At 38.1% G+C, this 25,387-nt stretch overlaps 1 protein-coding gene across 6 annotated transcripts in view; it reads left to right on the plus strand.

Moving 5' to 3' along the window:
• SLMAP (sarcolemma associated protein) overlaps window positions 1–25,387 on the plus strand; it is a 160,807-nt gene that overhangs the window by 75,100 nt on the left and 60,320 nt on the right. For all 6 annotated transcript variants that reach the window (XM_028152749.2, XM_028152746.2, XM_054729929.1 and 3 more), the window contains 5 exons: window positions 11,937–12,009; window positions 17,953–17,989; window positions 19,671–19,733; window positions 23,230–23,325; window positions 23,581–23,652. In XM_028152749.2, coding sequence (XP_028008550.1) covers window positions 11,937–12,009; window positions 17,953–17,989; window positions 19,671–19,733; window positions 23,230–23,325; window positions 23,581–23,652 — 341 coding nt within the window. The remainder of the gene's footprint in view (window positions 1–11,936; window positions 12,010–17,952; window positions 17,990–19,670; window positions 19,734–23,229; window positions 23,326–23,580; window positions 23,653–25,387) is intronic.

A 25,387-nucleotide genomic window follows, 5' to 3' on the forward strand; every position in this document is an offset into this window, starting at 1 on the left:
GCAGTGTACTAGGATTCCCTTTTCTCCACATCCTTGCCAACACTTGTCGTTTGTTGATTTGTTGATGATAGCTATTCTGACAGGTATGAGGTGATACCTTATCATTTTAATTTTCATCTCTCAGATGATTAGTGACTTTGAGCATTTTTTCATATATCTCTTGGCCTTCTGTATGTCCACTTTGGAGAAGTGTCTATTTAGGTCTTTTGCCCATTTTTTAAATTGGATTGTTTGTCTTCCTTTTGTTAAGTTGTGTGAATTCCTTATATATTTTGGAAATTAACCCCTTATCAGATTTATCATTGGCAAAAATGTTCTCCCACCCAGTAGGATCTCTTTTCACTTTGTTGATGGTTTCTTTTGCTTTGCAGAAGCTTTTGATTTAGATGTAGTTCCATTTATTTTCTCCTTCGTTTCCTTTGCCTTATGAGATGTATCAGTAAACATATTGCTGCGAGAGATGTCTGAGGTTTTGCTGCCTATGGTTCCTTCTAAGATTTTTATGGTTTCACTAGAGGCCCAGTGCACAAATTCGCAGGCCAGGCCAGCAGGGGGAGGGGATGTGGCCGGCCTGGGGGAGGGGTCATGGGTTGTTGGCCGGCTGGCCCCGACCCCTGGTCGAGCTCCCGGGTGAACTCCTGGTCGTGGGGACAATTTGCATATTAGCCTTTTATTATATAGGATGACTTACATTTAGGTCTTTTATCCATTTTGAGCTTATTCTTGTGAATGGTGTAAGTTGGTTGTCTAGTTTAATTTTTTTTCATGTACCTGTCCAGTTTTCCCAAAACCATTTATTGAAGAGACTGCCTTTACTCCATTGTGTGCCCTTGCCTCCTTTGTCAAATATTAATTGAGCATAATGGCTTGGGTCAATTTCTGGGGTCTCTGTTCTCTTCCACTGATCTATATGCCTGTTCTTGTGCCAGTACCAGGCTCTTTTGAGGACAGTGGCTTTGTAGTGTAACTTGATATCTGGTATTGTGATGCCTCCAACTTTGTTCTTCTTTCTCAAAATTGCTGCCGTTATTCGGGGTCTTTTGGTTCCATATAAATTTTTGGAGTGTTTGTTCTATATCTGTGAAATACGCCATTGGTATTTTAATCGAGATTGCATTGAATCTATAGATTGCTTTGGGTAGTATGGACATTTTAATAATATTGATTCTACCAATCCATGAACATGGTATTTTCTTCCACTCATTTATATCTTCTTCTATCCCTTTTTTCAATGTCCTGTAGTTTCCTGAGTACAGGTCTTTTACCTCCTTGGTTAAGTTTATTTCTAAGTATATTAATTTTTTGTTGCAATGGTAAATGGGATTTATTTTAGTTTCTCTTTCTGAGAGTTCATTATTGGTGTATAAAAAAGCCATTGATTTCTGAATGTTAAGTTTGTATACTGCTACATTGCCGAATTCATTTGTTAAATCTAGTAGACTTTTGGAGTCTTTAGGGTTTTCTATGTACAATATCTTGTCATCTGTGAATAATGACAGTTTTACTTCCTGCTTTCCAATCTGGATGCCTTTTATTTTTTCTTCTTGTCTGATCTCTGAGGCTAGTACTGCCAGTATTATGTTGAATAATAGTGGTGAAAGCAGACATCCCTGTCTTGTTCCTGTTCTTAGGGGAAATGGTTTTAGTTTTTGCCCATTGTGTATGATGGCCAGTGTGGTTCAGTTGGTTGGAACCACCTCTTGGTGTACAGGTTCAATTCCTGGTTGGGGCATATACCCAGGTTGCGGGTTCAATCCCTGTGTAGAGGCAACTGATAGACATTTCTCTCTCACATTAACGTTCTCTCTCTCTCTGTCTCTCTCCTTCCCCTTCCTCTCCTCCCTCTCTCAAATAAAAAACCCTCCAGTGTATATGGAATTTACATAATATCTATGTGTAAAAGGAAACTTTAAAAAGAATATATAATGTGTAGAAGTGTGTGTGTCTATAAAGTCAGGATTTTGTTAGGTGATATGAGCCTATGTCATTGAACATATCAGTTTATATTACTGTTTCTTCTCTTCCCAGCCCTTTAAAACAAGCTGATTTTGTCTTTTGGCTTTTTATATAGTGCGGCTCCAGGGAGGAAGCTCACTGATTAGTACTGTACTAACAACCTGCCTTATAGATAAAAAATAATCATTGTAAAACAAATAGAATGACATTATAATGGATTTTTTATTTTTAAAGGAAGGAAGGAATGGAGAAAGCCAACCTATTAGATCCTCCTGGGATGGGAGCCTTACCAAACCAGCTACTGGCCACCACTTTGTTCCCAAACCCACAAACTGTTCAGACAGGACATGAATTTTTTGGGTCATACAACATGACAGTCCTCTGTTGCAAAGTTTGGGACTGGTTAGTTCTATAAAGTTCACAAACTTCTATCAGCTCATCAGCTCAGGTCCACTTCACCAATATCTGTTCCTGGGTAAGTCCCTATGAAAAAAGAGCCTCTGAAGAGCAAAGTCAATGGTATCTTCCTTTTGCTTTATGCTCCCACAGCACTCAATTACTTTTATTCCCACAATAAACCTTGCCTTTTCTGGCCTTCAAGCCATTGCACACACGTGTGTTTTCCTTCACCTAGAAATGTTTGTAGGCTGGACACGGTGCCCTTCCGTGTCCCCGTTCCACACTGTGCTCCTCCCCTTATGTGTTTGCCGCCCTCACTAAACTGTAAGCTGTGCAAGAGCAGTCAGTGTGTCTGTCTTCATTATAGAAACTCCACTCAACCTGGCACCAATATTGTTGATAAATTTCAAAACGTCCCATGAATCTTCATCCACCATTTTACAAACTTCTTTTTATCATATTAACTAAGACTTTTTACAACCTTCCTCCTAATAGGAGGATTGGGAATTGGCAACATTCTTGTTACCCACTGCCCTTTTTGTTCTGCTGTGACTTAGTTACTTCTCCTTACTCTGCCTTAAGCTTGAATTTCCTCATATTATGAAATGGGACTCAAGGGTTTTGGTATAGTGTTCATTGTTCACACTGTGACTCAGTGTTCAATGTGAACATTGAAAGGATGTTATAAAGTGCTCAGAGCAGGGCCAGGTACTTTTATTATCACTAAAACCCTTGCCAGTCATTTGCATCATCTTTATTTTTTTGCCATCAAATTTACCCTTCTTTCTCAGTAGCCTTCGAGCCAGGATCCTTTACCGTCTGTTCTTTGGAACACATCATTGGCCATTCAAAGATATTCTCACCAACTAGTCTACTCCTTGACTTTTGGCTATGCTGGCTTGCTTTTTCCTAGCTCTTGGTAACTTTCACCATAAACTTTACATGCTTCTACTTTCTAGCTCCTAGGGAAAATCACAAAGCTGACTCATCACAGACCACACCAGATTTGCCAGGTTGACTGAGAGAATCTTTCTGATGTCATGGCAGTGTACCCAGGATGTACACCAGAATTACCTGCATAGCTTTGTAAAACTACAGATGCTTGGATCTCACCCATTCAGCCCTAAGAAGGAGAATTACTGGGTGTGGGACTTGGACATATATAATTTTTTAAAGCCTCAAATTGTTCTTTTGGACAATGATGTTTAAGAACCCTACTCAATTAAATTTCTGGCAAATGTTTTAATGCTTTCCCTTATCCTCAAGTCCCAAGTTTCACTTCTTGCTTTGTCTGCTGTGAATCTGTTCATGCTGGCTCTATACTGTATTTCCAGCTGCTTGCAGTTGTTTCCTTTCGAATGTCTGCTGTCACCTTACTCTGTATACAGCTCAATTTAGTCTTCAAACGAGAGTATTCTACTGACTTCCCAATTTCTTCTATTCCAGTGATGGGCAACCTTTTGAGCTTGGTGTGTCAAACTTCGCCAAAAAACTGGCATAACTCGGGTAGTGTGTCACTTTGAGGAAAAAACATTATTTCGCAAATGTTTCATCCTCAGGAGCAGCAAATGTTTCATCCTCGGCATGCGGCCGCTGAGGCGGCCGCATGTCATCAGAAATGGCTACGCGTGTCAGTGCTGACACGTGTGTCATAGGTTCGCCATCACTGTTCTATTCCATCATTCTCCCAAACACTCTAGCTCAGCTTCTTGGTATCTCTTCTGAATCCCGTCTCTTTCTTATCTCCAGCAGTTATGTTATCTACACCATTTGCCCTCCTTTCCCTGCTATTTCTTGTTTTTCCTGTTGCCAACCTAGAGTGTTACAGAAGCTTTCCACTTCTGGCTACTATTCTTCTGGTACAGATTTATTTATGTCATTCTGCTTTTAGAAGCCTTGGTGACTGTGCCAATTGCAGAATAAAGTCTGAAATGCTTAATTGTACACTTGAAGCCCTCAAAAATATGACTCAATTTAATCTTTTGCTTTTATTTCCCTTATATATGTTAAGCTATTAACTCTATTGTTTAGAGATAAGAGGGTATATGGAAAAGATTCTTTTGAATCCTAGCACTGCCACTTGCCAAAGGTGTGATCTCCAGCAAGTTATTTTAGTCTCTTTGACTTTAGTTTCCTCATATGTAAAATGGGACATAAAAATAACTATTTGCATGGTTTGTCATATGGAGTTAACATGTATAATGTGCTTAGCATGAGGGCCTTGAAATATGTTCTTCATCTCATCTTTTCAATCTTCTCTCCTTAGATTTGTGCTCTCTCATATCCTTCTCTTTTTCTGTTTCTTTGCTTATGCCATTTTCTCTGCCTTTCCTTCCCCTGCCCTTGTCCATTCCAAATTCCCACAGTGTTTTATATTTATTGTAGTATTTGTGAAAGTTTCTCCCTTTGTTATGTTAAGTATTTCTAGTTCTCTTTCTGTAAACGAAATTGAAATCCTAGCCATAATCATCTTGTTGTTTTCCATCATCCTCAGCATACTGCTTTGTAGCCAGCAGGTTCTCAGTGAATATTAAACAAACAGGTAAAGCCAAAGAATCACCACTCCTCATTGGTGAATAAAAAATATGCCAAAGAGCAATATCATTTCACAGTATGCTAGAGAAAGTGGAAAATGAATCCACCTACCTAGAGAAAGGATTCCTCCCACCAAATAAATATGTAGAAACAAGATTCCTGGAAGAAATGGTAGCTGATTCTGGGTCTAGGGGAGGAAATATACAAATTGAGCCTGGAATATTTATCATACCAGAAAGCAATGAAACTATCTAAGACTATTGGGTTTCTGTCAAAGGACTCAAGAATTAATGTGGAGTTCCAATTGATCAAAGATGGGACAATTTGATCATCAAATAATAATAACAGCAGTGGATTGAAATGTATCAAATTTGTTTGAATCCATGAATGCACAATGATTCTAAAAGAAAAAGATTTGATTGCCTTTAGAAGAACTTAGGAAGCCTGTTTATCAATCTACAAACAAATAATGAGAAAGATTAGCCTGGCTGGCAGGCGTGGTTCAGTGGTTGAGTGTCAACTTATGAACCAGGAGGTCTTGGTTCGATTCCCAGTCAGGGCACATGCCTGGGTTGCGGGCTCAATCCTAGCAGGAGGCAGCCAATCAGTGATTCTCATCATTGATGTTTTTCTCTTTCTCCCTCTCCAAAATATATAAAAATATATTAAAAGAAAAAAAGAGAAAGATTAAAGTATCCATGCTGCCTTTCCTATAGGAATTATACCTGCGGTAAAGTTTTTATAACTGAACTCAGCTCACAAATGAAGATAGAATGATACAATATCAATTTAAAAATATTTTTGCCCGCCTAGTGTGGCTCAGTGGTTGAACATCAACCCATGAACCTGGAGGTCATGGTTCGATTCCCAGATGGGGCACTTGGTGGAGTTGTGGGCTTGATCCCCAGTAGGAAGTGTGCAGGAGGCAGCCAATCAGTGATTTTCTCTTGTCATTGATGTTTCTATCTCTGAAATCAATAAAAACATATTTTTAAAAAATACTTTTTAGAATTAAAGGAGTATTTTTCTTTTCAGCTAACTTTCCCTGCCTCTTTTCTAACTTGAAAAAAGAAAAATGGTCTTTGAATGGAAAGCATTATGAAGCAAAAAATTTAGGAGTGAAAGTTCAGTAACTCTTTTATCTTAGATTTCAGTCAAAAGGAAATTAAGCAAATAAGTCCCCAGCTTGGGAAATTATTATTATTATTATTATTATTATTATTATTATTGAAACTCTATATATTTAATACAACAGCATCATCCTTTTTGTTTTTGTTTTTTGTTAATCCTCACCTGAGGATATTTTTCCATTGATTTTTAGAGTGGAAGGAAGCGAGAGAGCAGAAAGAAACATCTATGTGAGAGAGACACATTTATTGTTTGCCTCCCGCCCAGGCCAGGCATTGAGCCTCCAACCAAAGTGTGTGCCCTTGACTGGAATTGAACCTAGGACCCTTCAGTCCACAGACTGTTGCTCTATCTACTGAGCCAAATGGGCTAGGGCAGCTTGGGGAAATATTAACACCTCTAAGGGAAATTTTAACACCTCTCATTTAGCTCTTGGTTTTTTAAAGTTTTCTTGGGCTTTTATGAACTTACTCATTGTACTTCCTATTATTGCCAGTCATTTCAAGAGATCCTTCAAACTACTCAAGTGTAAGTTGTATTAACCTTACTACGCAATGCAAGAATGATGATAGAACTAGATTGCAACATACTTCAGAAGTTTTAGTCTCCCAGTCTAGGGCCTTAAACAGTTTTTCAACTTATCAAAGTGAACATGGGTCCTTTAAGTGGTGTTCATGTGAAGAGGCAATAGAAAAGGCTGGCTGCATATCATAAAGTAAATATATTAACTCAAAAGCAAAATAAATAATCTCTGTGAGATAACAGAGAAAAACACCCATATAAGTGGCAGTCAGCTTTTGTAGTCTTAATTCTGGTTTTTAATCTAACTACAGAAGGTAATTGCAGATTTTTCTTCCACAAATACCTTGTTTCCCCAATTCAGACACACCTGTTTTTCATGTTTTAACATTTCTGAAATTTGGGTGTAGCTTATAATGGATAAATATATATTTAATATGGCAATGTACCTGTGGACTTCTTACCCTGCCCAAGAATCTTTTTATTTTTATTTGAACAAGCTGGATTTATTACTCATTATAGAAAAAAAGAGAACAAATAATTTGAGTAACCAGAGGTGTCACACTAAGAAGTGTTAGAAAAGATCTAATATAGAATTAAGGCTTTGGCTGGATGGTTTGGGGAGGATCCAAGAAAGCTGGGGTTTGAAAGGGGAGTGGGCCCAGCTAGTGTGGCTCAGTGGTTGAGCATCAACCTATGAATTAGGTCACGGTTTGATTCCCTATCAGGGCACATGCCTGGCTTGCGGGCTCGATCCCCAGTGCAAGAGGCATCTGATTAGTGATTCTCTCTCATCATTGATGTTTCTATCCCTTTGAAATGAATAAAAATATATTTTAAAAAAAGAAAGGGGGTAGGATTCTATGATTGGGCATTTCAGTAAATCGTATCTTTAGAGAAGGCAAAGTAGAATTAAGGCTTCAATAATTGGTAAAGAAGTAGCAGGAACTCATATTAACCAGGAGAGAGGAATATTTGCTGTTTTGCACAGTGATCACAGGGTGAGAAGTCACACAATCTGTTGTCTGCCAGCTGGAGAACCAGGAAAGCCAATGGCTCCAGCCCGAGTCCAAAGGCCCAAGAACCAGGAGAGCAAGTGGTAATGATAGAAGTCCCAGAGTCTGAAAGCCTGTGGACCAGGTGCTCTGATGTACAAGTGCAGTAAAAGATGGATGCCCCAGCTCAAGAAGAGAGAGAATTTCTGAGAAACTTTTATTTTTTAGAAATATATTTTTATTGATTTAAGAGAGGAAGGGAGAGAGAGAGAAACATCAATGATCGGAGAGAATCATTGATTGGCTACTTCCTGCATGCACCCTACTGGGGATTGAGCCTGCAACCTGGGCATGTGCCTGACGAGGAATCGAACCATGACCTCCTGGTTCATAGGTTGACGCTTAATCACTGAGCCACACTGACCAGGCCCGAGAAACGTATAAATGGTGTGTTTTACAATCAGTTTTGTCTTTGAATCTTTTAAACACTGTAATAATGCTTCTGGGTGAATTTGGAGAGCATAGTTTGTTTTAAAAGTACTTAATAAAATACTGTCCAGCAGCATTTTCCAAAGTACAAGGTAGGGCAAAAGTGGATTTACAGTTGTTCATATGGAAAATAATACAATAATTAATAAATAAAAATACAAGAACAAACTGTGTTTCGCATACTCACAACTTTTGCCCATCCCATATTTTCTTCAAAATACTATATATGCCATATATATGTGTATGTGTGTGTGTCCTATATAATAAAGAGGTAATATGCAAATTGACCATCACATGTCACAAGATGGTGGCACCCACAGCGGGGGGGGGGGGGGGGCCGGCTGCTCCACACTCCTGCCGCCGGAGTCCCCTCAGCCCCGCTGGGGGCCTCGGGTCCTCCTGCACCCACCACTGACTGCGGCTCAGGCAAGCAGGGCCGGCCGAGGCCAGGCAAGCCTCGGATGGTGGCTGCCCAGCTGCCCAGGGCCAGCCTGAGGCACAGGCAAGACTCAGATGGCGGCTGTCCAATTGCCCAGGGCCAGCCCAAGGCTCAGGTAACCAGGGCTGGCCGAGGCTTGCGCTGACGGCAGTGGCCGCAGCAGAGGTGTGATGTGGGCTTTGCCTTCCCCTGATCGCCGGGTTGCCTCCCGCCCCTGAGGGCTCTCAGACTGTGAGAGGGGGCAGGCCGAGCTGAGGGACCCCCCCTCCAGTGCATGAATTTTCATGCACTAGGCCTCTAGAGTGTGTGTGTGTGTGTTTGTGTGTGTGTGTGTGTGTGTGTATCCATAATCACATAGTTCCTTTATGTGTTCCTAAAAAGGGAGCAGGGATGTGCTCAATGGTTACATAGGTTTTGAAAATGCATCATGATGTACATTAAGCTCTGAGAAAGCCTGTGATTTAAAAGATTAAAAACTCAACTTCTTTTAACCAATTTTTTTCTAAGCTCCTCTAACCCCACCTACTAGCACCCCATTTTGAGAAATGCTGCTATATAGAGTTGATTAATATAAGTTTTAGAACAAAACATTTTCATCAGATTGCTTTTGCATATTATTAAAGAGGTAACTGACATTTCTGTGCATCTAGTTGTCACAAGAACCTTTTCAAAGGAAGGGTTGGCTATATTGTCAGTGTAGTCAGACCGTGGTCTATAACTGCCTTCAATAGTGCGACAACCCTATATTGCCCAGTAAGTGTTAGCACTTGGTTCATCTCACAGTTTGTACACCAGTCTAGTTGCTGGACTTCCGGGATGTATCTGAACAATAGAAATCCTGATATATAGTTTGTCATCTTAGCACTGAAACTCACTACACTTATTTTTTAAAAACAATTTTCTTATTAATTTAAATGTATTGGTAAAGTGTCAGTCTTGCTGGATCTTCTTGTATTGTGCTCCCGTATTTATTGTAGCCTGTTTGTAGTAAATTTCTGAGAGAGCCCTAGAGCTGGAGTAAATCCGTCACTTCCCTATCTTTAGCCAGGGAAAGGAGGGAATTAGGTGTTTCTTGCAAATGGAGATGAACCCTGCCATTCTCAAAGTGAGAGGCAGGCAACTTCACTCCTGAGCGATGGAAGCTGTAAAATATTAACCAGACATGTTCTTGGATGTATTCAATAAACATTTACTAAATGCCTGCTTTGTACCAGAAGCAACCAATCCTTGTTGCCCTCAAAGAGTTGTATCTAATTGTTGAGACAGCAGTTGTGTAAATGATAAATATTAAAACTGCAGTGTGCTTGTTGTTATAATAAGTAGATTTAGGAGGCTCTGGGGACACAACTTAGATTCTGAGCTTTGGTAAAGGAACTAGAAAAGTCTGAATCTAGAGGATAAGAAGCATTTGGTCATGCAGGTCAGGGGATAAAGGACATCACTGATAGGACAGCTTGTGTAAAAGGCATGGGGTTGTGAAAAGTAAGGTATTTGGAGATGCAAGTAGATTTGTTCTAGGGTATTTATGGTAGCAGGGTGGAGGAAGAGGCAGGAAGGAAGGAAGGAAGGAAGGAAGGAAGGAAGGAAGGAAGGAAGGAAGGAAGGAAGGAAGGAAGGAAGGAAGGGGCTTAGTAGTTCATGGCCATAATTGCTATGTTAGGCAGAGAATTTGAAAGACTGTCCATAGATGGTTCTTAATATGTGCTAGCACTTTTCATATAATAAATAAGTTAATGAAAATTAATATTGAGTAAAATGTGCTAAATTACTTAAATTTAATGTGTATTTCCAGATGTCAGAGTAATCATATTACTTCATGTTTATAATACCTTCTTGATGATTTGTAGGACTTTCACTTAGTAAGTTACCCTCCTGTAAGTACATTAGCTCTATTCTTTAAAATCAGTTTTATTGAGATATAGTTTATTTACATCAGTTTTATATACAGAATTCAGTGAGTTTTGACAATCTATACAGTCACATAACCACTGCTCCTCTAAACATGATATAGTTATTTTCATCACCCTGCATTCATTTTTAATTAGAGTTTGGTAAACTAAATAAATTAACCCTTTGAACCCTGGAAGAGGTACTATTTAAAGATTAGAGAAGTAAAAAACTGTCAACTTTTAAACCAACCCCCCCAAATTTTTTTCTATGAAACACACATACAAAGAGAAGCTTTCTTGCCCTGGCCAGTGTGCTCAGTGGTTAGAACTTCTGCTCATGCACCAAAGGGTTGTGGGTTTGATCCTGATCCCCGGTCTCGGTCAGGATGAATGTGGAAGGCAACCAGTTGATGTGTCTCTCTCACGTGGATATCTCTCTTTCCCCATCCCCCCCACCCCCCAAACCTTCTTCCCTTCCTTCCATTCTCGTGAAAAATTAATGGGGGACAAATCCTTGGGCGAGGATTAACAAAGAAAACAAAAACAAAAAAAAGAGAGAGAAGCTCTCTGTACAGTGCTACTTTGGGGGCTTTTGTCTCTTGAAATCTTCAGAAGGAAAAGGAGGAAGTAAGAAGTTGTCTGTAGCCCTGGCCGGTGTGGCTTAGTTGGTTAGAGCATAGCCTGTGCACTGAAGGGGAACAGGTTCAATTCCTGATCAGGGCACATACCCAGGTTGCAGGTTCAATCCCCAGTTGGGGCACATAGGGGAGGTAACCAATTAATATTTCTCTCACATCAACGTTTCTCTCTTTCTCTCTCTCCCCCCACTCCCCTTTTCTCTCTCCCTCTCCCTTTAGAATCAATGAAAAACATATCCTTGAGTGAGAATTAAAAACAAAGAAATTCTTGAAAAGAAAAAAGGGAGTTGTCTGCATAATGACTGGTGTAAAGCTATAAAAAGATGTTTGGGGGAAGAAACAACCACAAGAAAACAAAACCAAAATTATAAATACTGAACTGGAAACAGACTTAAAGTCTAGCAAATAGCTCTGGTACTTCATAGCAGAGAGTTGTAGCAGCAGTTTCATTTGTCTGAGGACTTGGTTTTCTCACTCATGGTGAATTGAATGGCATATTTCAAACTGTATTATACTGAACTGTAGAGTTTTGTGAGGTGTGGATAGGAGTAATAGGTTGGGGACAGGAGAATAAGGAATAAGGGCTAAATTTTAATCTGGGGAATAGCTGGACTTAGGTTTGATGCTGGCAAATAGGGAAGACAGTGCATTCCTCCCTCCCCACCCCCCAATTGTACTTCCATATATTAAGTTTACCTTTTACTGACTTGTTATAGCATTGGAGGTTAGGACACTTTTCTAAACATAATTCTACCTGTATTTGTGATTTGTTATGGGTAGGGACAAGTTTCTCCAGGAGAATGAATATTGTCATTAAATCATCAGGTTTATTTCCTTTCCCAGAAGTTAATACATATAAGAATAAAATATATATTTACATATAAGAGGTATGAAGATTCATATTTTTTAAACAATTATTTTATCCATTTTATTTGTTTGTTTTAACCAGTTACCCATGGGTGTATTGTTTCCACAATAAAACTTTTTCTACCAGATGGTATGGAAGCCCGACTCCGCTCAGAGTGAGTATAATTCAGTGCTATAAAATTTTGTATTAATTATCTTGGTTAATATTATAGATGATGGTGTACCATTAATACTTTAGAATTATTCTAATGATGTTAGGAAATTCATGTATTACTTTTGGAATAATGCACTTCACTTTGTTTTTAATGTTAGTTGTAATTCTAGTAGGCAATAATGGAAGCAAAGTTTACATTTGTGCTTCCAAATTTAATTATAACAGTTTATATTTTGATGAATAATTAGTTGTTTCTAAAATATTTAGGATATGTAAGTTATTGGTGATAGCTGCATTCATTTTGATCTGCATTCATTTTGATCTGTAGGGCTTCTTAGACTATGATTGCCTCTGATGTTAATGCCAGTGTCACAATCTTATAGAACCTTAAGGATGTTGATATAGTTAGTAGTACATTTTGGTGGGTGTTTTTGGAGAGATTTTTCAGTGCTGTAATTCTTTTCTAAAATTGATATCAGAGAAGAAGGGAGAGGGAAAGTGAGATAGAAACACCAATGATGAGAGAGAATCAGCTGCCTCCTGTATGCCCCACACTGGAGATCGAGCCCGCAACCTGGGCATGCTCTCTGACTGGCAATTGAATCTTGACCTCCTGTTCATAGGTTGATGCTCTACCACCGAGCCACGCCAGCCAGACTTTTTTAGAGATCATTTGGAGAAGGACAAATCTAAAAGAAAAAAAAATTAGTCAAAATCTAAATGTTAATATGAAAACATAAGTACATTTTGATTTGTACTTTTTGCAGATTATCATTATGAGGTGTTGGAGGAAGCTAAACAGTCTAAAACTCAGCATTTTTTATTTTGGGGGAAAACCTTGAATATGCTAGAAATTTATTTCTATACCTAATATATTTTCTGCTTTTCAAAAGCAGAGAAAAAGATCTGAGGGTGGGAGGTTGAGAGAACCAAAGTGTAAGGCAAAGTACAGAGTAGTCAGTAGGAAAGAGAAATGGAAAAAGAAAGCAGAATGCATAATCCATGGACACAAACAATAGGGTGGTGGAGGCCTGGGGTGAGGGGCAGGGGTAGGTTATAAGGGGTCGGAGGGAGAAAAAAGGGGATATATGTAATACTTTCAACAATAAAGGTTTTTTTTTTAAAAGAAAGAGGGTATGCCAATCTTAGAAAAAGAAAAAGAAAGAAGAGAGAAATCTTCCTATTACTATGATAGTCTGTTCATTCATTAGAATGATATATTGCTCTTCAGTTAGAAGCTACCAATTTTTTTTTTTTTTTAGCTTCAAGGATATCTGAAACAAAGCAGAAATTTTAAAACATTATAAATTTAGCACTAGCTAATGTGGCTCAGTTGATTAGAGCAATGTACTGTGTACCAAAGGGTAGAGGGTTCATCAGGTCACATGCCCAGATTGCAGGTTCCATCCCCATTTGGGACATGTGCAGGGAGGTGCCAATCGATGGTGTTTCTCTCTCATATCACTGTTCCTCCCTCCCTCCCTCCCTCCCTCCCTCCCTCCCTCCCTCTCTCCCTCCCTTCTTTCCTCCTTCTCTCCCTTCCTCTCCCCCTTCTTCAATAAAAAAATAAAATTAAATAAGAATTTTTAAAAGGCATTATAACTTTAATAATAAAATTAAAGACATTATAAATTTAAAACATTAATGTTTTCTATTTTTAATGATAGTTAAATTAAAAATAAAATTAACTTGGGGAACTTGATTGTGACAGCTTTTATGAGTTAAGATTTTAAAAAGAAGAGTAATTGTTAATCAACTAATGAAGTATGGCTTCTTAAAGACCTTGTATTTGATAATGGGATTTCCCTTTCCTTTAGTCAAAAGCTTTGAGCAATTACATAAAGGGTCATCTGTGTTCCAGGTTTCGCCCAATAGGACATGTGAATTTTTTCAAAATCTATTTTAGAGAATTGTGTCACTATCCCTCTTGTTTCCCCATATCTTTTCATCTTTGCCTCATTTTCTTCTCATTGTTTGATTTTACTTACCGTATTTTCCGGCGTATAAGATGACTTTTTTTTAAAAAATATTTTTATTGATTTCAGAGAGGAAGGAAGAGGGAGAGAGAGATAGAAACATCAATTATGAGAGAGAATCATTGATTGGCTGCCTCCTGAACGCCCCCTGCTGGGGATGGAGCCCACAACCCAGGCATGTGCCCTTGACTGGAATCGAACCCGGGACCCTTCAGTCCAGAGGCCGATGCTCTATCCACTGAGCCAAATCAGCTAGGGCTAAGACGACTTTTTAACCCAGGAAAATCTTCTATATGCCCAGTTGTCTTATACGCCGGAAAATACAGTATGTGGTTAAATATTAGCATCACTTAAAATTTACTGTCAGTTTCATTGTACACAATCTGGCTTACTTTATGGATGAGATGAATTTTGAACAGGCAAGTCTCTAGAGCTGGAGGAAGATCAGAATGGTACATTTCAAGGCCTATTCTGTGACTTGATCAGGCCTTCCTTTTCTCATTTGAAAATGAACGTAGCCCTGGCCGGTGTTGCTCAGTTAGTTGGAGCGTGGTCCAGTACACCAAAAGATGGGCTCAATTCCGGGTCAGGGCACATACCCAGATTGGGGATTCAATCTCCAGTTGGGTCTCGTGTGTGCAGGAGGCAACTGATCAATGGTTTTCTCTCACATTGATGTTTCTCTCTCCCTTCCTTCCTCTAAGATTAATTAGAAAAAGAAGAAAATGGAAATAATAATAGTACCTATTTAGCAGGAATTTTATGAGGAGGATTAAGCAAGATTGTGTACTTAAAAGAGAGTAATACCTGGTATATAATAAGCACATTATATTTCTTTTATTGTAATTTAATATTTTTTTAACAATCAAGATGCTTTTAAGTATGCAAGAATACTTAGAGTTGAAGGGACATCCTACCTAATAAAAAGGTAATATGCAAATTGACCGTACCATTGACACACCCACAAGCCACACCTACCAGCCAATCAGAGCAAGTATGCAAATTAACCCAACCAAGATGGCTACAGCCACAGAGAGCAAGGTTTCCCAGGTAACAGAGCAAGCCAAGCTTTCCGCAAGCTGTTGCAGGCCTAAGCCTCCACTCAAGCTACAAAGTTTCAATTATAGAAGGTAAACAAATTCAAACAGAAATGGCGGCAGAACGGAGCTTGAGAGAGCAAGCCAGGGTTGCCGCCGGCAACAGGGGAAGCAAAGCTTTCCGCACACCCTGGCCGGGCCCAGCCTCCGCTTAAGGCTACAAAGTTTCAATTGTAGAAGGTGAATTAACTGCCACAGAAATGGCTGCCGGCAGGCTACAAAGTTTCAATTGTAGAAGGAAAATACATTCCAGATACCAGGGCCTCCGCTTGGGTTGCCAGGGGGCATGGCCGGCCTGCAAACCACCACAGGCCCCTCGCTCAGGCCGCCCCACGCCGCAAGGGAACCCCCACCCTGATCTGGGACACCCTTCAGGGCAAACCAGCTGGCCCCCACTCCTGCACCAGGCCTCTATCCTATCTAATAAAAGAGTAATATGCAGATTGATCATCACTCCAACACACAATATAGCTGCCCCCATGTGGTCAAAGATCCTGCCCCCATGTGGACACAAGATGGCCACTACAAGATGGCCAGCAGGAGAGGGCAGTTGGGAGGCACCAGGCCTGCAAGGGAGGGCAGTCGAGAAGGACCAGTCTTGCAAGGGAGGGCAGTTGGAGGTGACCAACCCTGCAGGAGAGGGCAGTTAGGGGTGACCAGGCCGGCAGAGGAGGGAAGTTGGGGGCAAACAGGCTGGCAGGGGAGCAGTTAAGCATCAACCAGGCTGGCAGCGGAGTGGTTAGAGGGTGAACAGGCTGGCAGGCAGAAGTGGTTAGGGGCAATCAGGAAGGCAGGCAGGTGAGTGGTTGGGAGCCAGCAGTCCTGGATTGTGAGAGGGATGTCCGACTGCCCTTTTAGGCCCGATCCCTAAACGGGCAGTCGAACATCCCTCCAGGGGTCCCAGATTGGAGTGGGTACAGGCTGGGCTGAGGGACAACTCCCCTCCGTGCACGAATTTCGTGCACCGGGCTTCTAGTTGTATACATAATATTGAATGCTTTTAAAGTCTTCAGTAGTTCTGAAAAAGTTGATTCTTTTTCTTCCTTGATTTTTATTATATTGTACAAATAATTTTTATTAATTTATTTGAGAGAGGGAGGGAAGGAGTGAGGGAAGGAGGAAGAGAGAAAGAAAGAGAAAGAAAGTTGTTGTTCCACTTATTTATACATTCATTGATTCTTGTATGTGCTCTGACCAGATAACAAACCTGAAAACTTGGGGTATCTCGTGAAGATGCTCTAACCAACTGAACTACCTGGACAGAGCTTTACAAATAATTTTTAAATGATAAGAAACAAATCCCACCACTCTAACACTAAATAACAATTTTCCTTTTCTACCTTTCTTGTTGCATATGAACTTTTTCCATAATTCAAATAGAATATATCCATATCCAAGATAGTTTTGGTAAAGTACAAATATATATAACTTATAAAATGTTTTGATTTTTAGCTTTCTGTTTGTTAAGATTTTCACGAGAACAGAAAAATTTATACTTGAGTCACTAAGAAAACTGGAGTTGTACATAATTTTTTAAATCTTCATTAGGCACTGCTTTGTTAGGGCCTTGTGATAGTTTCTGGGGATAGAGAGGTGAATTGGTCACAGTGCTGGAGAACACAGATGGGAAATCACACAAGGAGAGTAAAGGATTATAAGGTCTCAGTGAGTCTGTACAGGATATCTATCAACGGTACTCAGAAGGGAGGGAGGTGATGGTACTTCACGTTCCTTTTTATTCAGCACTTTAGTATATTCATGATTAATTGAATTGAAACAGTTTTTAGGATGTTTGCTCTTACTACAATGGGATCAGAATTGTCATTTCTATTTTTAACTGGGGCTTACACACGATTAACCAATTGAATTTGGGGTTTTACCCAGTCAGCCTTCAAGCTGACTCTCACCAGAGTGACCTCTAGGATACGGTGCCATTAGCAACTGGTAGGGGACATGGATGGCATCTTCGCTCCCTCTACTCAACCCCAGCCCACATACATCATCTTACAGGACATTGTAAGATAGGAACCCTGGCTTCCTTACACTGCAGTGTTCTGATGGGAGTGGTAGTAGTGATCAAGTGCTACCGTGCCCTCGGTACTGTTTTAAGCTCTTTATTTATACTAGCACATTCAGTACTCACAATAACCCATGGGGTTGATTTTATGATTATTCCCTTTGTATGGATGAGAAAGCTGAAACCCAAGATTACACAGCTGGTACATAGAACTGGACCCAGTCAGTATAACTTCTGAGCCTGCATGCCTAACTGTTATACTTCACTGCCTCTCTGTCAGTAGTAACTTTTTAAGGCCAAAAGACAATTAGTACCAGTACTATTTGTTTACTGTGTATCTTTAAGAGGATATACTGAATTTAGTTTCATACCTACATCTAAGCTTTCAGTTGTTAGTTGTGTGAGGAGGCTGGGTGGAGAAGACTAGTACTACTCTTTTGATTAGCTAAAGTTGTTCTCTACTCAAACAGGCTTCCAGAGTACAGCTTTCTTTTCAATAGAACTATGTTTTTTAAGACTTTCATTTACATGTTCCGAAATTGAAAATGGATAATTTAAGGAGTGCTTCTTTTTCATATAGAAATTCTTATGACCAAGGAATTCACCATAGCTCTTATTAAGTAGAGGATTCTTAAAGAGCATTTAATACATTTTGGATTTTGAATTTGTGTTTAGAAATATATTTTGTATGAAAGGTTTGTATATTTATTATCTTATTTTCTATGAAGGATTAAAAATAATTCACATTCTTATAATCATATGAAGGCTTGGGGTTTAAGATATTCTGGTACCGTCATATTCTGTTTCCTCTGTTGTCCGGAAATTAGATAAAAATTCTAAATTTTACTTTTCAGTGTCATCCATGCTCCATTACCAAGTCCTGTTGACAAAGTAAGTTGCCAATGATTTTTTTTTCTCCAAACTAACTCAGCTCTATTGCATTGAAAAATGTTTCTGTTTGTTTTTAATATGCTTTACTTAGAAATTTATTTCTCTTTCGTAACAAAACCTATAGAATGCATATAGATACATGGGTACTGTAGTCTTCTGATCTTCAGTATCTGGAGAATTTAGAATGGATGTTTCTTAGGAAAAAGCCTTTGTTATCTCAAGTAGCTGGCTATGTAGACTAGGAGTACTTGTTTTGTGCCAAGACAAAAGTAAGAAGTGTTTGTTACTACTCTTTATTTTGGAATACAGTTCTGTCTCGAAGGATTTATTAAAGCTTTCTGCACAGAGATTTCACTCTACATATATCTATACATGGAAATAACACAGAAATATGGGCTTATAGAAATGGCTCTTTTATTGTCCTTGAAGATTGATCAGTTTTAGCCTGATTTGGTCAGAAACTTTGCAAAATTACTTGTTAGAAAATATTTTTTTCTTTTGTTCAGAAATAATGGTGTGTTAAACTGTCGATATCATTGCTAAATAGTGAAGGAAAAAACCCATGCATCTTTTGTATCTTTTGACTTTAATGTAGATGTGAGTTTTCTTAGTGCAATAACTAAACTATTGGGGAAAATATTTTACATTTTTTTCTTCCAAATGGATAAAGATTGAAAGCCTGTTTGAAACAAAAGTGCTCTGTTAGATTCCTTTTTTAGAAGTAAAAGTGGTTAGTCACCAACTTCAGGAATACCAAGAATTATTTCAGAAGTAAATGATGGCCTTGCTGATTTAGGACTAATTTTAAAAAATAATGCCGCCTCTCTGTCTTCTCGTTAGCATGTTAATAAATCAAGAATGATTCTATTAATGATCATTAATAACTTGGTATTGATGTGATCATGAATAAGTTAAGATATAAGGCTTGATAGTGTTGAGAGTGTGGGTAAATGTCTCAGCAACCTATTAGTGCCCGTCCTTTGTTTGTTGTTGTTTGAAATAATGCCATAGTTTTATATTCCACACCTGGAAGAAACCCATTATGGCAGGTATTTGTTCTTATACTCTCGAGTTCTAAGCATTTGACTGTTACTTGTAATGTTTAAACACCATAATTTCCCATCTTTTTCTTCTTAAAACCTACCTGTAGTTTAAAGGGGGGAAAAAGACAAAACTATTTTCATTGCCTCTGGCCATTGGATACAGTGTTACATTTCATGTCCTTCTTCTCCCTGTACCCCCCCCCCCATACAATACCATTTTGAAGATGGCTACTTCTAAATGAATTGTGACTTATTGACATATTAAAGAACTATTTAAACATAAATTTGAAAGGGGAGGGAAATGTAGATAGATCTATTGACTTAGGTGGTATTATTTCTGGATTAAGAAAAGGCTCTGTTGCTATAAGTTTGTGATTTGGTTTATAAGGAATATTTTCATGAGAAGGACTTGTTCTATCACCCTTCTTATAAATCTCAAACTGGTCAGCATGATAAATACTATTTATAAATTCTAGACATAGGGTAGAAATATTTTGAAAACTAAAGGAACTGGTTAATTTGAAAAATATTTTTATTTTGCATTATTTCAGTGAATGGGCATTTTTAGGACTTGGTTTGGCTTTAAAGTCTTTCATAAATACTTTGTGTGACTGTTTATACTATCATTTTGTTTCTAGGTTGCTGCTAACACTCCAAGTATGTACTCTCAGGAACTATTCCAGCTTTCTCAGTATCTACAGGTAAAAATAAATCTTAAGAATTGTTAGTCTTTAAAAATAAAATTAAACAGCTTAGGTTTGATTTTGTTAGCTTAAAAATATAGGCTAAAGGAATATTGGGTTAGATATATATGTACTAAATAAATACCTTTTCATAGTAAAAAAGGATTACAAATAGGTCTTAAGAAGAAAGGATAAAAAATAGGATTGTTAAGTCTAGAGAAGATAAGGTTCTGTTTGCAAGAGAAGTTTTTTTCTTCAAATATGAGGATGTGTCAGAAAAAGTTCTTTACCTATAGATGACTTTTAAATAAAAGTAAACCTGGAGAGATGGTTGCTTAATATGATATTAATAGCAAATAATTATATAGTACTTAACATGCCACACTCTAGCACTTCACCTAATTCATTTAATCCTCACAGCAACCCTATAAGGTATGTATTTTATTCCCATTTTTATAGATGGAGTAACTGAGGGACAGGAAAGTTAAATACATTACACACCTAGTGTGTGTTAGAGTTGGAATTTGAACCCACATAGTCAAATCTCAGAGTCTCTACTCTTAAGTACTGTGCTGTGCTGCTGGCTCTATAAAAAAGTTTCTTCATAGGGCAGATACTTGCCATGGAAGTTAATACCATACTTAAAGAGCCATACAAATCTCTAAAAAGGAAACAAATATTAGTTTCTTTCTGGTTTTGGTAGATTTGGGCTGGATTATGATTCTTATTATTCTGGTGAGGGAGCATGGTTAAGGAAAACCCTGGATCCAGAATTTAGAGATTGAAGTTTTTATCTTGGTTCAGCTACTCAGTGAGTTCTGTGACCTTGGGTGAGTCATTATACAGTGTAAGTCTTCAGTTGCCTTTTGTTTAAAGCAATAGGACTAAACCAGTGATCATGGGTCCCTACATTCTTTTATAGGAATCAATTAGAACAGTTCTACCTCAGTTAAGAATGTACACATCTTTGAAAATGAAATTATCAATGTATTAATCAGATCTTATCTTCCACTGGGGACAATGTAATGGTGCATAGAAAAGCAGCTTTACACACTTGCAGTTTAGTTGAGTGTTTCAGAGCGTCGACTCTAGCCAGAATTCCCTGGACTTGATCTGTGGCTTAACTCCTGACCTGTTGGAGGTACTAACCCTTTCGTGCCCCATTTTCCTCATCTGTGATATGGGTATAGTAATAGCACTTACCTCACGGGATTGTGAAGAATAAATGAATTAATATATCTAAAGCACTTAAAACAGTGCCTGGCACATGAAATGTATTCCATAAATGTTAGTAGTTGTTTACCATACAGTAAGAAGGCATAATAATTGACCTAGATCGCTCATATAGAGAGATGGAAGTAAACTTTGAGATTAATTTAGTCCAAATGTCATTTTTCATATGAGAAATCTGGGGCTCATATAGGTAAAATGATTTCCCAAGGCTATACACTATTGTTACTAGTTATCATGGATGATTAATCCAATCACTCGCGTACTCTCTAACTTTCTTACCAGTTTTTTAAATACTCGTAGTAGGAGTAATGGTCTTTTATTAATTCTCTGAGAGAAAATTATACTGCACTGTCATTTCTGTATACATCTTTTTGAATTGGTAAAGTTCTAAGTTGTAAATCTTTTGAATGAAAATTAGGCTAGATGCAATTCATCCCTTAGAACCAAAAGCCTATTCCTGAAAGTATTAGATTTCTGCTAGGATGTGGTTCGTGGAGTTATGAAGTTTTAAGTCAGATTGAGTAAAAAAAAAAAAAGTGTAATTACATCATCTAGTGGAGGTAGTGGTTGTTTGGTGGTTTTGTTTTTAAGTAAAATTTGCAGCTTGAGTGTACTAGTAATTTCCTGAATATTAGGAATGTTTTAGAAGTTTAAAATAAACTTGGCAACTAGTCTCTTATAAGTGTTATCTGTGTTTTAATGTGGGTTCTGGGCAGGATGGCTTTTATTAGATTCTTTAATCTATACTCTTAGAGTTATATTAAAAACCTCTAACTCCAATTAGACCAGATTTTTCCTAACCATTATTTATCAAGGATGTGGAGAGCAATAAGTGCATGCTTTAAACCTCAAGTATTGTATTTGAAGCATATGCTTCTCTGTTGAGGTGGCTCAGAGGCATTAATTAGGGTGGTAAGTGTTCTTCTTCAGGTAATGACAGAAATAGAAGAAATGAAGTTTAAAGATGTGCCAAAACCATAACTGTGTGAGCATTTTCACCTTGACTTCCATGAAGGAGACCCTCTTAATAGCTATCAAATATTAACAAGTGACCTAGAGATAAGGCTTTACTTGCCAATATCTTTCTCTGTAAAAATGTTTCTTTGCAGCTGCCAAGTAGTTATATAACTCCTTGACTCCTTAATTACATTCAACTAGTCCTTGGATTCTTACTTATTTTGGGCATATTTAATTGCTAAGTCGTATACAGTCACAGAGATAATCAGGATACCTGAAAATGCAATAGGCTTTGGGAATGAAGCAATTTCTAGTGAGTGTGTGTGTGTGTGTGTGTGTGTGTGTGTGTGTGTTTTAAATAATATATATATATATTTATATGTATATGTATATAACATTTTAAACAGGAAAATTAAAAGATATTTTTATTTTAGCTGTCATACCCATGCAGCTAAGCCATTAAGATGTATCTGCTCCCAGCCTCTGTGGCTCAGTTGGATGAGCATAGTCCCATGCACCAAGTATTTGCTGCTCAATTCCCCATCAGGGTACATGCCCAGGTTGCAGGCTTGATCCCCAGAAGGGAGCGTGCAGGAGGCAGCCAATCGCTGTTTCTCTCTCATTGATGTTTCTGTCTCCTCCTTTCCTCTCTCTAAAAATCCATACAAGCATTTTTTTTAAAAAAGAACTATTTGACAAGGTTATTTTGTCTTAGTTTGCAGTAAATTTGATTAGTTTGTTATGATATTGACAAGATTGAATTGATTGATTTAAAATTTCAATTTTTGTTGATTTTTAGAGAGAGAGGAATATCAATGGGAGAGGGAAACATTGATTGGCTGCCTCCTGCACGCCCCCTACTGGGGATCAAGCCCTGACCTGGTATTGAACTGGGAATCTTTTGGTGCCCTGGATGACACCCAACCAACTGAGCCACACTGGCCAGAGCGGATTGATTGATATTTATAAAATTTGAGGTTAAAACATTTGTTGGATTCTTCTACTGTGGGTTTTGTTTCTGTGTGTGTATTTTTTAACTCTTGTGAATTATGAGTTAAAACAAAAACAAAAAACAAGGCGACTTGTGTTCTGTTAAAAGGGAAGTTGCTGCTAGAGCACACCTAACGGTAGTACTTGCAGCCAAACAAATGAGGCTAAAATGATGTGACTTGTATATATTTTACAAAGTAGACTTATCAAGTTTGAAAGTAAGATATAAAGTGGAATGTAATATGAGAGTATTTTCAGAATGTGCTGAAAATTGATTACTCTTCAAAGGAATCAAGGTGAGTTTATTAGAATCTCTTGTGCTTTGTAATATTAGGAGGCCTTACATCGGGAACAGATGTTGGAACAGAAGTTAGCCACGCTTCAGCGGCTACTAGCCATCACCCAAGAGGCTTCCGATACCAGTTGGCAGGTATTTCAGTTGCCTTTATTTACAAGAAGCATTTAAGTTTAATGTCCCTTAGATGTTGATTAAACTAAAACTAAAATTTTGTAGCAAGCAAAAGCAAAGTTTTTTTCTAATGAACAAATAATGAAAACTTAGCATTTTACACTGGATATTGGTCAGTTTTATGATTTTCATTTTTGTCCACAAATGTAGCCTTTTTAATATGTTATTTTTTTAATTGCTCTGGGATTTTATTTGTATTTGATTTTTCTTCAACAGGCTTTAATAGATGAAGATAGACTCTTATCACGGTTAGAAGTTATGGGAAACCAATTACAGGCATGCTCCAAAGTAAGTATTAATCTCAAGTACATAAAGAAAAATGCGTACTTTTTATGTAGCTTCAACTTTTTGTCTTTTTAAGTACATGATAAAAACAATTATACATTTTCACTGTTTTTTTAAATCCTTTCTAATTATGGGAAATTTCAAACATACATGTATGTAGAAAGAATTGTATAGTGAATACCCATGTACAACTCTTTATCTTCTTCACAGTTGATATTTGTTGGAGAATCTGGGTCATTTGTCCTATATAATTTCTCTCATTCTGGATTGTTATTTAAACATTCTTCTAGCTCAGCCGGTGTGACTCAGTGGTTGAGCATTGACCTATGAACCAAAAGGTCACAGGTTCGCCCTGGCCGGTTTGGCTCAGTGGATAGAGTATCGGCCTGCAGACTCAAGGGTCCCGGGTTCGATTCCGGTCAAGGGCATGTACCTTGGTTGCGGGCACATCCCCAGTAGGGGGTGTGCAGGAGGCAGCTGATCGATGTTTCTCTCTCATCGATGTTTCTAACTCTCTATCCCTCTCCTTTCCTCTCTGTAAAAAAAATCAATAAAATATATTTAAAAAAAACAAAAAAAAAAAACAAAAGGTCACAGGTTCGATTCCGGTGAGGGCACATGCCGGGTTGCAGGCTCCATCCCCAGTGCAGGGCATGCAGGAGGCAAGCCGATACTCTCTCATCATTAATGTTTCTCTCTCTCTCCCCCTCTCCCTTTCTCTCTGAAATTAATAAAAATATATTAAAACAAACAAAAACATTCTAACTCCCCGTCCCACGCCATAAATTGGTAATTTGATCTAGGGATTTGATTTGATTTAGGTTCAGTTTTTTTTTTTTATGTGTGTGTGGTTTTATTTTGCCAGTACACTTCATGAGTGGTATTGTGTACTTTTACCAAGAGGTATCATAATGTCTAGTTGTCTTTCCTTTTGGGATATTAGCAGTCATTGATGATCCTTGCCTAGATCTATTGTTTTATTCAGGGATGTAAAAATGGTGATGTAATTTTATCATCCCTTCATTTACTTGGTTAGCCTGAAGTACATTTTCTTTAGGAAAAAGCAGGATACATGAGTTTCTCCCTTTATTTACTAGATTTCAAAATAATGAATTGGTTCCTTCTCATCCACCAAAGAATGACCATGAACTGTTTTATCCCCTAACTTAGATTTAAATATATTTGGTGTATTTCATCTTATAGTGTTTGTTTTTCTTATTGATGCACAAATTACCCTATCTTTGATCCATGAGAACTTCTTCATGTTGGCACCTGAGTCCTTTTGATAGAACCCTAGCAGACTCTGTCTAATAGCTTCCTGCTTTCATATCAGACAAGACATTCCAGGCTCATCTTGTACATTTCCTGCCTCAGACTTAAAATCAGCTTTCCCCTGTGGTGTTCTTATTCCTTTTGGTTTAACCATTGTTTTAAAATACTTGGTCCCTTTGAAGGTGATAGATTATTTTTGTCCACAAATGTAAATATTGTGGCTTTCAGAGAATATGAAAAATAGCAGAGATAATTCATTTTGTATAGTTGAGAGAAATTCTCAGTTGTCTTTGATTTTTTTTTTCTGTTGGAAGTATGAATTAATATATTTGTGAAGGATAATTTACTAATGAAACCTTTTATTGATTGATTGATTTTAGAGAGAAAAGGAGAGAGAGAGAGAGAGAGAGAGAGAGAGACATTGATTTGTTGTTCCACTTATTTATGCATTCATTGGTTGATTCTT

The sequence above is a fragment of the Eptesicus fuscus genome, chromosome 18 (assembly GCF_027574615.1).
Source record: "Eptesicus fuscus isolate TK198812 chromosome 18, DD_ASM_mEF_20220401, whole genome shotgun sequence".
Lineage (NCBI taxonomy): Eukaryota > Metazoa > Chordata > Mammalia > Chiroptera > Vespertilionidae > Eptesicus > Eptesicus fuscus.